This window comes from Silurus aristotelis (genome assembly GCF_946808225.1).
Source record: "Silurus aristotelis genome assembly, chromosome: 9".
Classification (NCBI taxonomy): Eukaryota; Metazoa; Chordata; class Actinopteri; order Siluriformes; family Siluridae; genus Silurus; species Silurus aristotelis.
In genome coordinates, this window is record NC_139582.1 from 28,203,466 (window position 1) to 28,219,288 (window position 15,823).

At 39.9% G+C, this 15,823-nt stretch overlaps 1 protein-coding gene across 3 annotated transcripts; it reads left to right on the plus strand.

Moving 5' to 3' along the window:
- Window positions 1-1,529: 1,529 nt before the first annotated feature.
- Window positions 1,530-14,880, plus strand: vasna (vasorin a). Of its 3 annotated transcripts, XM_083550195.1 has the most exons (4): window positions 1,530-1,753; window positions 4,117-4,255; window positions 6,677-6,773; window positions 12,148-14,880. In XM_083550195.1, the coding sequence occupies exon 4, from the start codon at window positions 12,166-12,168 to the stop codon at window positions 14,212-14,214; it is 2,049 nt and encodes a 682-aa protein (XP_083406321.1). In that variant the 5' UTR covers window positions 1,530-1,753; window positions 4,117-4,255; window positions 6,677-6,773; window positions 12,148-12,165; the 3' UTR covers window positions 14,215-14,880. The 3 variants fall into 3 exon arrangements, with proteins under 3 accessions (XP_083406321.1, XP_083406322.1, XP_083406320.1); XM_083550196.1 differs by lacking the exon at window positions 4,117-4,255; XM_083550194.1 differs by lacking the exons at window positions 4,117-4,255; window positions 6,677-6,773.
- The last annotated feature ends 943 nt before the right edge of the window (window positions 14,881-15,823 follow it).

Below are 15,823 nucleotides of genomic sequence, written 5' to 3' on the forward strand. Positions count from 1 at the left end.
ACACAAAGTAAAAATAGCAAATGGCGCAACAGAATAGAAAATCACGTAAATGACCAAACATACTATAAAATAAAACTATAATTAAATCATAAATTAAATCATAAAAAAAAAAAAAAATGAATACTAGTTAAATAAACACAAAAAAACAGGCAAAGTTTGTACCTGTATTGGGTTCATTCTCTCGTCTCATCCTTAGCTTCCAGTTTTCAGTTACTTTTACAAAGCTAATAATAATAACAATAATAATAATAATAATAATAATAATAATAATAACTAGCCGGTTCATTTAAGAAAGTTATGTTTCCACAGCATTAAGATCAATTTGCAAATAGACGGCCTTCAGTCACACAGCTAAAGGTTGCCAGATTGAGGGTTTTGAATACATGTTCAAATAATCCTCCAAATAAAATTGTCTTAATTAATTTACATTTAAATAAAATAAAGTTCAGGCTTATATTATCATATAAATCATGAAAGAAGCAGTGTATATTAATGATAAAAATTACTGCTATATTAATAAATCAATACAATTAACCCTATTTGTTATTGTTTTATTTGCAATTATTATAGAACGGAATAATAATAATTCATCCTCATTCATTTTCTCCGGCCTATCCGTAATTCGGGTCGCGGGGGAAGCAGTCTAAGCAGGCCCCCGCCTTCGACTGCTGCCCAATCCTCACAGCACCGTCCCTTACGGTCCCTCCTGCAGGTGGTGAGCCCACGGGAAGGCGGCCCCACGTCACTCCGACGTCACGGACCTTGATATTTCCCTCGTAAGGGACCACGGAGCATAGAGGGTTAAGGGCCTTGCTCAAGGGCCCAAGAGTGGCAGCTGGAATAATAATAATGATAATTATTATTTATGAATTTAAGGATTCAAGATATGTTATCTTGTTATTATAAAATCATTTGGGTTCTAACCTGTACCTAAAGAACAGACACATTTTTCCATTTATTACATCATATTTTAAAATATATATATTAAAAGAAATATCTTTATTTCTTACTCGTTTTATTATATTTATTTTGTATGATATGTTTGTATTTTGAGTATAAAGTATTTTTATTGCAGCTCTGTAAAAGGTAAATATAAAAAAAATGTATATTTAACAATGTAAATAAATAAATGTATTTATGTAAATAACAAAATATAATGACAAATGCAATTTCAAATATTCTGAATAATATTTATGATACAATATAAGATTGAAGAACGATCAAATGATTCATTTTAGGTTTAATGCAAGTGAATTTTGCAATTAAAATCAGTATATAATAATAAAAATAATAATAATAATAATAATAATTATAATAATAATAATAATAATAATAATAATAATAATAATAAAAATAAGAATAATAATAATAGTAATAATCTGTTGTAACAATAATAAGGAGGAAAATTCTCACTCTGGCAACTCAACGAGCGCTGAGCGGCGCTGGAGCCGCCCTCCAGTGGTCCAACTCCGCCCCTCACTGGATCGCCACGCCCACGTGTTTTCTACCGCGGGCTGCGAAGCGCTTTACGCACCAGTCGGTCTCAACTCCATTCACAAAATCAGCAGATTTTCCAATCTCTTAGTGGAAGTTCCAGTAGACCACCAGGAACAGCTCATTATTTTTTACACTTTTTTTTCGCCTGATATAAAGCTTTTTTTGTGCTGATCCTCAGCTTTATCCTATGAGATGTTCTACTAGATGTTCTTCATTCCTGCAGAGCGCTGAAGCACATTCTTGCTGGTAGAAGAAGGTAAGTCTGGAAGAAGGTAAATTCATTCGTGAGATTTTATAGAAAAATAAAATAAAGCAATAACAATCTAAATGGATGGATTTGCAAGAATCAAAAAAACTTGTCAGTCTTCACATTCTCACTGGCACCTGTGGCATTCTGGCAGTCTTCTCCGATCTTCAGATTGCACATCCTCATCTCATCTTCTCCTAAACCTAAGCTGTGCTTAAGAAAGCACTGCTTTCTTGTGCTGCATGGAAAGATCTGGGATGCAGATTTTATTTATTTTTTTTTTACATTCCTAGGAGGAATCATCACCATCCAGGCTTCAGATGACTCGTATTTTGAGGTTCTGCTGGCTTTTGTTGGTAGAAGCCCAGAGCAGATATGGAAATTTGATACAAAACCATAATTATGTAATTGGCTCGTATGTAATGCTTTGATTACGGGTCAGCCCGAGAGGTCATCCTCTTTATTTTCATTATCCGCTCGTTCGAGATGCTTCCGGGGGACCTGCGGAATGAAACCTCGGCATGAAACCTAAACAGACCCTTATACTAGAGGGGTTTACAAACATGTTTCTCTTTTTTTATAGCCATTTTTTTCCATATTCAAGTGGATGTAGAACTGTAATGCAGTTAGTAAACAAAAAAACTCTTTAAACTACCACCATCAGGTTTCTTTCTTTAGTTTATTTATTTAAAGCTACAGTCAGGGACTCCTTGAAGTCATACTTCGGTCTCTTTTATGCGCAGCTTGGTCTCTAGTTGACTTGTCAGCAATTTCTTCGACTAATAATACCAAAAGCTGGCATTTTTTATGCTGATTTTGATGCATGTGAAACCGTCCAAGGTTTTTTGTTGTTGTTGCTTTTGCTCCAGGTGCACCAGAGTTTTTCGTTGTGGTTTTCGTGGGTCCTGTGATTTCGGCACAATCACTGCTACAGCCACGGGACATTACCCACCGAGCTACCAGTGGTAAATAAATCCCACTGATTGTAAAAAGAAAGTTTTATGGATAAAAGATTTCTTTCGAGATCCATGTTATATATAATGGTTATATTAGGTATATAAGGGGTTATAACACTGTATAATGAGTTCATAGGATGTACTACATTTTACTCCTTAGAGCATCAACTTTAGGGAGTTTGTCCCCGTGTCTTGACTCATTTGAACCAGCTACAGTGCCTTTGACAGAACGTTAACCCAAGGGCCCCATGGTGAGGGGGACAAGCATATGAGAAAAGTAAAGATATGGGAGGAGAGGGCAGTGAAAGAAGAAAAAAAAAAGCAAACATTCCTGACTTGGTGTCTCAGAGATTTAATTAAAGGCTCTGGAGTGGGCACTCAGAGGTGAAGGCTTAAACCCAAACACAGCCCCTGCCTTCTACCCCCACCCACGCCGTGCTTCGGGTATGGACTAATCCCCAAGGGGTCATGTTATAAGTGCTGGGGTCATGCCAACGTGACAGCTAAATGAGGGGTAGGGGGGGTAAAATCAGAGGAATGGTTGCACACTAATAAAACCGGACAACAGTGGTACTATTAGGAATAATAGCGGGTTTCTGTAGAGATGATGTTAATAATGCAGAATTGCATCATTAGCCTGTCGCAGACGGAGATAACAGCTGGTCTGGTTAGAAGAGAACATATGTGAAGCAAGAAATAGCCTTGCCATTACAGGAAACGTGAGCTCACGCGTCAAATATAAGTGTGGGATTTTCTCATGTATCATCCAACGCACGTGTAGATCTACTGCTGTCAGTCTCAGCATCTGGAACTCTCAGATTTAGTACTTACAACACCGTTTAGAAGAACTAACAAATAAAAACACACAAGGGCTCGTTCCTGTGTATGTTCCTTCAGTATCTGTTTGTTGTTTAGTGGGATCAGGTCAAATCAGTGGGATTAGACTTCGTAATATATTTACAACCATTTGAGAGATCAGAGAAAAGTGTTGCTGGAGCAATTTACCAATATGGCAAAAAAAAAAAAAAAAAGAAAAGAATGATATATATTTATTTATTTATTTATATATATATATATATATATATATATATATATATATATATATATATATATATATATATATAGATGTATATATATATATATATATATATATATATATATATATATATATATATATATATATATATATATATATATATATATATAAACTTTTATAATTTATACAAATAATTACAAAATAATTAACAATATTTAGGAATAAAATGTAATTTTATTTCCGAAGAAATATAATTTAAAATATTTAGAGATAAATTTGCCTTCAACACAGAAGTTTTTGCATTGTATTATTGCCTTCTGCTTTAATATTATTATTATTATTATTATTATTATTATTATTATTATTACTATCATCCATAGAATTTTTGTCACCAGTATAACTAAAATCTGAAAATGAATATGTGCGATGTATACAAACAGATTTCTCCCAGAGAAGTGCCACTCTGTAAAAAAATAAACAGAGCAGCATATACAACTGGGGTCATCTGGAAATGTGCAGGTCATAACCCAGTCGCACCACACACATAATTAGCAATCATAATTAGCAACAGGACACTACTATATATGTAACACACAGAGGTATGCGTGTATCAGATACAAGTAGCACTAACAAGCGCTTTATTCCTCTGATACTGCAGCAAACGGCCAACACGGACGATTCTTTATCAATTAAAGAATAAAATATTGTGAATCGTCTACAAAAAGAGTTGACTTCCGTCATCGCAGCTTGTCAGATCCCGGAAAGTTCAGCTTAAGTTGTTGCCAAAAACCCCCCCAAGGCATTCCATCACTGCTCCTCTAGCAAAAGGAATTAGAAAAAAAAATAAATAAATGGCAAGATGACTAACGATTAGAAACATGATTTTCTCCACCTATCTAATCTCGATGCCTGCAAATCAGTGGTTGGTTAGATACCACAGTATGTGTGTCTGTCTAGTGTGTAGTTCTTGTAATAACATCCCAAAGGAATTCGGGAGGCATGCACACGGGCAGAATTAAGGAAAGGATAAGAGCCAAGAGAAACAGAAGCTCGCTCGCTCGCGCACACACACACACACATACACACACACACACACACACACACACACACACACACACACACACACACACACACACATGCAGCGTATGACTTGATCACTCATTCCCTCACATAACATTTATTACTTCCTCTCTAAAATAAGACACCACTAATGCATTACCGATGACTAACAGGGTTGTGCGATACCACACCGATACCAAGAGATTCCACGATGCTGATACCAGTATTTTTTGAAAGAGATCGGTATAAATATCAAATATACGACAATGGAAAGGATTTTTGTTTACTAAATATATATCATTCTCATGCAAACTATATTTAATCTGTCACATAATGTTTCTACATTTTTTTATACAACCACTAAGCTGAGACTGCTGGACCCCTGAACTTGGCCCTTAACCCTCAACTGCTTAAATACTGTAAATAATTTGATAATTGTAAGTCTTCCCCAAACTGTTTTCATAAACTTGGAGCTGCACAATTGTACAGAATGTCTTGGTAAGCCCTACCATGAAATTTTCCCTTCACTCAAAATAGGAGACCCAAACCTGTTCCAGCATGACAATGCCCCACGCTATTGAACAATGACTGTGAACACTGACTGCACCCCAAGCCATCTCACCTCACCTACATCATTGCCTGACTTTACTAATTGGCTGAATGAGCAAAAATCTTTACAAATTCCAGTGGAACCAAAAGAGTTGAGGTTATTATAACAGTGTACGGGGACTAAATGTGGAATAGGGTGTTAAAAAACCACATCATCTTATGCTTTGGTGTGAACAAATATTTGCCCATGTAGTGTGTAAGACTGAAAGACAAAACGTTGGCTTGTTTGTATGATTTGTTGTTTGTAAGTTGAAATAGTTCACGTTAAGTAAATATTAATGGCAGTTATCAGGTAGGATCGATATTTTAATGTGAGATAACGCCGGTATCAAAAGTATTGATGCGTCAGGATACGACTCCAAACTGTATTCTTACACCGATCAAAATGGCAGTTAGCTCAGCAGTTGAGTTCAGCCAGTGTCCTAGCATTGACTCTTTCAGTTTAGTTTCTAGCTAGCATAAAATATTTTGCACAAAAGCCACAGTCAGAAAGTGTCTTTAAACACTGTCTAGGATGTAACAAAAAATTTGCTGCTTAGGAGGAAGAAAAACGGTAAAAATCTGGCTAGCATCTACATTCAAGTCGAACACTATTAGCATAATTATGTTAACAATGTTGTACGTAGAAATGGAGGGCACGTGATGTTTGATATTGTGTGAACGTGTGTGTAGCATCTTTTACACACACACACACACACACACACACACACACACACACACACACACACACACACACACACACACACACACACACACACACACACACACAAATTGAGACACTGGGCAAAATCATTCAGCACCACACATTTTAAATGAGGAACAGATCTTCGAGATCAGACCACAGAGATCAGCAACATAGATAAAGGAGCTAGAGGCTAGGGCTGCCAGCCCCCCTCACACACACACACACACACACACACACACACACACACACACACACACACACACACACACACACACTCTTACTATTCCTTGTCAGTGGAGCACAGTAACAACAAACACTGTTTTGTGTTTGAGTTTCCTTCATCCAAAGATTTACTCAAAAGATACTGATACTAGAGTCTCCTTGTGTCAACACCTTCCACATGTACGTACACACACGCGCACACACACACACACACACACACACACACACACACACACACACACACACACACACACACACACACACACACACACACACACAATAATACACCAAATAATGTGTGCATTGGTGTTGTCTTAACTATCTTCTCTTCTCTTTTGTGTGTGTGTTCCTCTTAAAACCTTCAGGCTGTTGCTTAACCTGTGGAGCAAACAGGCCTGCAGGTCAGCACACGCTTCCAGACAGACAAATCAAGTTTGAGTAAATGACATTGGACCGCAAGAGGTGTGTGTGTGTGTGTGTGTGTGTGTGTGTGTGTGTGTGTGTGTGTGTGTGTGTGTGTGTGCGCGTGTGTGTGTGTGTGTGTGTGCGCGTATATATATGTCTGAGGTAAAAGTATAAATATGACAGTTGATTGCACATCAAACTTGGGCGTCCAATAAAACATGAACAATAAGGACAGAACTATAAACTACTGAGGCAAAGTCTGTCCTAGCGCACGTGGATTAATACCTCCACCAGGGCAGGAGCGAGGAGGCCCTGAAGGGGTGCCTTGCCTGGAGGGTAGGAGTGTGTTTCAGCTTGCCCATCATTCTGTTGCCACACATCAAACATGTTTGTCTTCCCCCCCAACTCAGCATGGTTTGTGGATTGAGCTCCTGATTTGAACAAGAAAGGCTCAGTAGTAGAATGGGCCATATTTACAGAGAAGTCTCAGTAACGTGAATTACAACTGAAAATTTTGGGCATGTAAAAAATGCCATGGTGACAAAAAAAAAGCCTTATGGCTTTCTGGAAATCTTTGCTAATAATGCTCACAATGTGTGATTTTTAACAGTCCTTTATCTAAAGACTGACTCGAAAGATACTGATACTGGAGTCTCCTCATGTCAACACGATGTTAATCAAGAAAGCTAAGCGTCTCTTCTACATAACGTTCCTACATTTCCAACAGGCGAAGCATGCTATAGGCTGTAGAATTTGGCTTTATAAAGGGTAGCAGTGCATGCAGATCTGCGTTCAAGTTGTTCTTAGTAGAGTACCTGAGGCATGTGTACATACGCCCCAACCCCCCCAAAGGGTTTTCACCAGTTCTGAGCTGAGTTTGTACAAACAGAGGGAGGGAGGATTCTAGCATCGACATGCGTGCATAGAATTCAGATGTTTTGCAATTCAACATGGAAAAGAGAGTTCTTAAAGTGCACTGCATCTGTGGCCTAAACATCAGCAAGGGCCACAGGGGCAAGAAAAGCATCCTAATGCATTAGAAATTTCCCCACTGTGGGACGAATAAAGGTTTATCTTAAGATACATCTAAACAGGAAGGAATTCAGGGAAACGACTTGGTGAACGGAAAACCTGTCATTCGTTGGTTAGCATTCAGAATCATGGGAGATCTGGTTTATATGGTATCAGTTAATGGGCACAGATCAAGATACTAATATACAAGTTATGATTGGAATCGATGGAGGATGGGCTTGTATTCCCCAGGGCAGTAAGAGGGTTTTTGTGTGACTTGAGGTGGCATCAAGGGTAGGAGATGGAGCAACTGACGATGACTGGTCTTTGTAGATCTCAGGATGACAGGGTGAGGGGTTTGTGGACCTTAAAATGACAGATGTAAGAGTTTGTGGCCTATAGAATGACAAGGGTAGGCCTTTGAGTGGCAGGAGTTGGATCTTAAGGAACTTGTGGTGTAGACTTTCTGGGTCTCAAAATGGAAGGAGTTTATGGCCCTCAAGATGACAGGAGTAGGAGGTTATAGTGCTGTTATAAGTTTTGTGCCTCAGGATTGAAAGAATAAGTGCATATGGGACTAAAGAAGTTGCCTTCTGGGTTTCAAAGTGAAATGGAATGAATGGAATTTTGTGTTTTAAAGATGACTGGACAGTTTGTAGGACTTGTTTGAAAGAGTAGTGGTTTGTGTTGGAGTTTGTCTGGTGACAAAACAGAACTGCTACATTTGCTGGCTTACTGCATGTCAGTGTCTTCTACCATTGTTGGACATAGTTTTTTATTGCCTACATACCTGGTTTTCATGATGGTTGTGTCTTTCACCTATGTGTCTTTACATACTTTAGAGCTAGGGCTGTTAATAGGATTTGACCTGAGGCCAAATTCTTGTTAAACAAATACTAAGTGGCTCTTGTGGGCCTGCTGATAGAATACATTCTGAGTTATAAGAGGAAGGCAACAGGAGACTCTTGGAAATTGTGGGATAATCCTAATTTTGGTCTCCGGACTAGAACTGTTTTTACATATTTTTGTTCATTGCCTTTTAGCCATACCCCAACACCAATGTGACTGTATTGGATTGTTTGAATTCTGAGGCATGTGTGTTTGAGTTCGCTAATAAGGCAGGGCAGAGAGGAGTGTGTCGCTTCACAATAAGGCCCATTGTGTCTAAGCGTCCGTAATCCTTTGAGGTGCTACCACACACACTCCGAACGTGTGCACGCAGCTGAGTCATGACCATATGCCTAAGGAACACACACACACATACACACACAAAAACACTGCATACTACACTTCTTATTGGCTGAAAATTTTTTATATACTACTTTGTAACTCTGTACTGCTCAAATTGAGCGAATGAACAGATGTTACACCTGCCAACTTTGGCTTCAGTCGGCAATAATTAAATTTACACAATAACCCAAATATTTTTTCAGTCAGGAAGTTTTCTTTTAGAAGATACACTCCAAATATTTATTGCGAGAGCAGTTCAGAGGAACGAAACTGGAGTGCATCACTCAGCATGCTTGTCTACGTCTTATCTAAATGCTAACTGTTATAAGATGAGTGCTGATTTTATTGAGTGTGTGTTGAGATCTTGAGAGGGATGGCAGGTTAGTCAGGCAAACAGGGAAACCAAAAAGTATCAGGAGGTTTTTTTTCATTTCACAGTAATGACTTGAAATATTTAAGAAATAAATCTTTTATAATACAATAGATAGATAGATAGATAGATAGATAGATAGATAGATAGATAGATAGATAGATAGATAGATAGATAGATAGATAGATAGATAGATAGATAGATAGATAGATAGATAGATAGATATTTGCGATGTAATACATAGTTGTGTTGTTATTGGCATGTATCATGGAGGTCACATTTCACTCCATCACACACATGCTTAGAGAGGAACCTAATCTGGAATTTGTGTTTGAGACAAGAGAGCCATGAAAAGAGTGTTTGATATGGATACACATGCTCACAGACACACACACACACACACACACACACACACACACACACACACACACACACACGTGCAAGACTAACTGCTTGTGGCTTTGGGCCATACATAATGTCTACTCGTCCACTTTGTGTGTTTAACTGGGGTTAATTTAACAGTGTGTGTGTGTGTGTGTGTGTGTGTGTGTGTGTGTGTGTGTGTGTGTGTGTGTGTGTGTGTGTGTGTGTGTATGGGAGGAGTGTTAGGTATTACACCAAAGCATTATCCAATGCATTACCTGACCCCAGGGTGTCCTTTCAGTTAAGGACGTAATAAGGTTTAGGCTCAATTGTCATGAACTCTGGATTGTGTCATTGGTGCAACAGCTATACTGTACATTAGCAATAAGAAGTGAACTTGAGTTGCAACCATATTGGATTTTTAGGCTGTGTTTTGTTAATTTGACCTTAAACTCTGCTAATCAGTATCATTTAAAGCCAACCAGAGCCTTGAACATTATATTCCATCAATCTCGTCTTTTATTTAATCTCGTTTGTTTTAAGGGAGATAAAATTTGTACTTCTCCAGACACCTTCGATATCAGAAAACCTTGAGTGAAAAAGTGATTTAAGTATCATTCTTTTCTGCCTCGAGACGAGCTCTGGGTAACTAAAGCACCTACAAATGTTTTATTGGGTGTGTGTCCATTTGTGCCATGGAGGAGATTATCCAGCCTCTGAAACACAACAGAAGGTTCAGTCAAACTCTGCCCAGAGGAGCCTGGTCGCTCAGGATGCTGCCTTACAAGGCTAAGCAGTGGCACCTTTGTAAATAAGCCAGATTCATTCCTGAGAACACTGCGGCATGCCATCGAAGGTGTGCTGCATTGTTCAGATGCCTTGAGAACATTAAAGCTTCCCGCGTATATGAGTGTGTTTAAGACCATGTGTGAGAGAGGTTGTTATCAAACACAGGTTAGGTAGTGGTGTGGTCGATGGGGCTATTTGAGAAAACCTGTTAAAATTTCGAGTGCTAAGAACATCTGCCTATGAAAATTGCGATAGTACAGGGTAGAAAGACATGGAGAGAGCAAGACCAAGTGAGAAAGTCCTTGTTTTACCCAGAGGACTCTGCCGAGGACAGATTTTTTTTAGGGTTATTACTAAAATTCCTGCTGCGCCACTGAGATTCTGCTTTATTAGAGAGAAGAAAGGAGAAGAAGAGAGAGAGAGAGAGAGAGAGAGAGAGAGAAAGGAGAGTCGTTGAAGGCAGCTTTAGTGTGTTATTGAAGCAGGTTTAGATCCTGTCTTGCTGCCAGTTAACGCTGCGGAGGCAGACTTGGCCAATGGCCTGCTTGTCAAACAGCAGTTCTCTGGGTGCGTCGGAGACACTGAAAACCATGTCTCAGAACAAAGGAATGAGAGAAAGACACAGAGAGATTAACATTTGGAACTACGTGTACGCGAAAGCCACACGCAAATGCACTCCAATTTAATTTTTGAAACGCGATTTATTTCATCTGAGTAAACACACAGAAATGGGTGACATCTTTTCTTTGGAAATGCACACACAAATACTTGCCCTTTTGGTGTCAGACTTTTCCATGAACTTGCTAGAGGCCATTGCTGATACTTGACGTAGAACACTGCGAGGACATTAACATCAGCGAGTCTGATAACAACAAAACAATACACAGTAAATGAGAGGAAGCGAGACAGCGGTTTGAGACAAATAAATGTCAGAAGCCACCATGTGCTAAGAGATACAGTTATCAGCTAACTGAACTTAATATATTTTACCCACAGTCCAAGACCATTAACACCTCAACCTTGTAGTTCTCTTTAAAAAAATATTATACGCCCAGACAGCAACATTACCCACTATCATTCACTGGATTTCACTGGAAAACAGGCTCGAATTTGCTCTTCAATTTTGGGCAACTAAAAACTAATTTACTGTTGTGCTCGAAATGCTAAGCTCGGCATGGGTTAGTCATATCAGTGGAGAGAATACAGCACTAGACCGCGCTCTGTGCTTATAGCCCTGTGTTTATAATTAATTGTATCTGTAGTTGAGCAAAGATCGTTTTTCTGCTCAAGTAGAATGACGGTCATCCTCCACCGCCAGCTAGGTTTATTTGTCCGTGTCTCTCCTGTCAAGATGAAGCCTAGTTGCTTGTGCATTGAGGCGAGAGAGTGGGTGGGCCAATTTGAATCTCCTCTCAGTGCCAAGAATCTAAGCCTTGACTGTTGACTTGTGTAAACAAACAGTGGAATCGGTGAGACAATGTGAGACAACCCTAGGCAAGTCAACAGTACAACCATCATTAGAACAGTCCTAAGGCCATGCATGCAAATTCTGAGTCTGACCTTTGCTACAAAGGCATGCGTTTAAAATTTCAAATCTTAAAAAAAATATTGAAAATCCGTTCTTTAGTTGCGTCGTTAACGTGTCGTTTCATTTTGTTTATTTTACAGGAGGGTGGAGTTGTGACGATGCAGCTGTGGGCCCAAATATGGCAACTTGTACTGCTCCCCCTGCTGCTGCTACCACCATCATTCTGCAGTACGTGTCCCCAACAATGCTACTGCTCGAACCCAGGTTCCATTTTCTGCATACAGCGACGTGCTTCCACCATGCCCCTCAACCTGCCTGCCTCTACACACAGTCTGTTTGTGTTTCAGAATGGAATTAACTTGCTTCAAGAGAAGGATTTTCATGGTCTGGTTCATCTGGAAATGCTAGACCTTAGCCAGAATGAACTTTTAATGATTCCTAATGGGGTTTTTGGTGCTCTTCAATCCCTGCATAATCTCGACCTCTCTTCGAACAAAATTACTCAAATCTCTAAAGACAGCTTTGATGGGTTGGTGAATCTAGAGAGGTTGTATATTCACAACAATCGAATCCAAAGCATTCACCCAGCTGCATTTAAGGGACTGGAGCATCTGTTGGAGTTGAAGCTTCAGGGCAACCAGATCAGTCTACTTCCTGTTCTGCATCTTCCCAAGTTGCTGTTACTTGACCTCAGCTTTAACAATATTCCTCCTCCTGAACCTGCTGACCTGCAGACACCACACTTAGAGTCACTTAAGTTGGCTGGGCTGGGCCTGACCACTTTGGATGAAGGATTACTGAGAAGCCTGGGCAATCTCCATGATCTAGATTTATCTCAGAACAAGCTAGTTAGAATGCCACCTGCATTAATATCTGCAAAGGGAATAACTCGCCTTAACCTATCAAATAACCCTCTAGGCCCTCTTCGCCAGGAGGACTTTAAAAACTTAGTAGGATTGCAAGAGCTCGATCTCAGTAGCCTGAACCTGCAGGGTTTTCCTGTGGACTTTTTCCAAGTGTTTCCCAAGCTAAATCACCTAACGACTGCAGAAAACCCTTTCAATTGTGTTTGTTCACTGTCCTGGTTTCCCAATTGGATGAAGAATGCAAAAGTGGAGCTTGGACGTATCGAAGAGACACGCTGCCACTTTCCTCTCATAAATGCAGGCAGGATGCTTTCCGAGCTGGAACACAAAGACTTTGGCTGCCCTACCACCATCACTGAACTGTCTGATGTACTTACCAGTAGCAGCAGGCATAATACCCCAGACCCAACCACTACTCCACATACCACCAATAATGTCCTTCCTTTTGTCCCCAGTGAGGAATCACCAGTTGAGCCAGACCAGCAACTGCCTCCTGAGGCCTCTGCTTTTCCCCGAAGTGGTAAGGAACATAAGGAACATATGTGCCCTCCAAATATCTGCCTAAATAGTGGCACATGCAAGTTTGACCAAAGAGGGGAAATAACTTGCCTGTGCCCTGTGGGTACAATGGGGATCTACTGTGAAAACCAAGATGGGTCACAAACTCCTCCATTGTCCCCAAGTGTTTCTGTGGTGACAGTTCCTTTAATAAAACCAGATCAGATTAGCTTTCATCATGTAAAGAGCACCTCGATTTCTTTGAACCTGCATCAGTACATTGAGGCCCGGCCTAACATCCGTGGCATTCGTCTGACTTATCGCAACCTGTCTGGTCCCGACCGCAGACCTCTCCAACTCAACGTACCTGCTTCATACCCAGAGTACACACTGAGAGGGCTACAGCCCAACTGCACCTATTCAATTTGTGCCAGTTCACTGGATGAGCCTGTAGAGGAAACAACCCACACCTGCATGGAGGCTAAAACTGCTGGAGTCTCTCTGCAGCCCACTGTGGATAGGCCTGAAAATTTTCCCTTTCTTGTACCCATCCTGGGAGCAGTAGCGGTTGCTATGACAGTAGTAATAGTTGCAGCAGTGGCAGTGGTTTTACGAAGAAAACGAGTGAAATGTCCCACAGATATGGATCTCGGAGAACCCACCCCTTTCGAATTAGAAGGCGTGAAAATGGGTTTGGAGAACGGAACAGCACACCAGAAACAGACTGAGATTTCACCATACCTGCCAGCATCTCAGAACAGCATGGATTACGAGGTCCCGTTGATCTCCGAACAATTTGCGTCGAACAACAACACGGATCAGAGGATACCTTCATACTTTTAATGCTCAGACTGCCAAGCACCTAGGAAGAGGTGCACTCTGATAACCCCTGCAGGCGGGTCAAGTGCAAACATAGTGTTGTCCTGTGCTTCGAGTGTTCGAGACGACTTTATGTCAAAGTATTGTAACAAAGTGCAATGGCTAAATAAGGTATTCCTTGTTGCATAAAGTGCCTTTCTGCATGTCCGGCTTCAACTGTTCTCTAATGCTTTTGAAAGGACAGACTATGCCCGAGATTATGCCAGTGTTTGGTCCCAGACAATAACCAGAGCCAAATCTGAAAGCATATCTGCCTTCGTAGTGCAGTTTTTTTTTTCACCTGGTTTTGTGCTTTTCCAAGAGGATTAATGCCAACTTTGAAACATAATACAAAACAGGATTGACTGCTCATCGTAAGAAAATTATATTATAAGGGAATCTTTATTTCCTTTCCAAAAACATACACTGGCATGAGATTGTGGTCTATACCTATGTCTGCTCTTCCGGGGGAAAAAAAGCAAAAAAAAGAATATGATGCACTGATAAGAACTCATTTAAAAATGGTTATATTTGAGAACAAGATTAAGAGACAGGTTGATCAGCGGTCATTCCTTCATGCTGCAGCTTCAGGAACATTTTCTTTCCTGGCCCTCTAATTTTTCTTCTTTTGCTGTGAATGAAAAAACAAAACTACAAATGATGAAGAGACTGTTTACCCTTCTGTATAGTTTGTATTGTGTATATGTGAATATTGTGTTTTTCAGCTGATTTTTATTTTTCTACAATTCTTTTTATATATATATATATATATATATATATATATATATATATATATATATATATATATATATATATATATATATATATATATATACAGTGAGGAAAATAAGTATTTGAACACCCTGCCATTTTGCAAGTTCTCCCACTTAGAAATCATGTAGGGGTCTGAAATTGTCATTGTAGGCGCATGTCCACTGTGAGAGACATAATCTAAAAAAAAAATTCCAGAAATCACAATATATGATTTTTTAACTATTTCTTTGTATGATACAGCTGCAAATAAGTATTTGAACACCTGAGAAAGTCAATGTTAATATTTGGTACAGTAGCCTTTGTTTGCAATTACAGAGGTCAAACGTTTCCTGTAGTTTTTCACCAGGTTTGCACACACTGAAGGAGGGATTTTGGCCCACTCCACCACACAGATCTTCTCTAGATCAGTCAGGTTTCTGGCCTGTCACTGAGAAACACGGAGTTTGAGCTCCCTCCAAAGATTCTCTATTGGGTTTAGGTCTGGAGACTGGCTAGGCCACGCCAGAACCTTGATATGCTTCTTACAGAGCCACTCCTTGGTTATCCTGGCTGTGTGCTTCGGGTCATTGTCATGTTGGAAGACCCAGCCTCGACCCATCTTCAATGCTCTAACTGAGGGAAGGAGGTTGTTCCCCCAAATCTCGCAATACATGGCCCCGGTCATCCTCTCCTTAATACAGTGCAGTCGCCCTGTCCCATGTGCAGAAAAACACCCCCAAAGCATGATGCTACCACCCCCATGCTTCACAGTAGGGATGGTGTTCTTGGGATGGTACTCATCATTCTTCTTCCTCCAAACACGTTTAGTGAAATTATGACC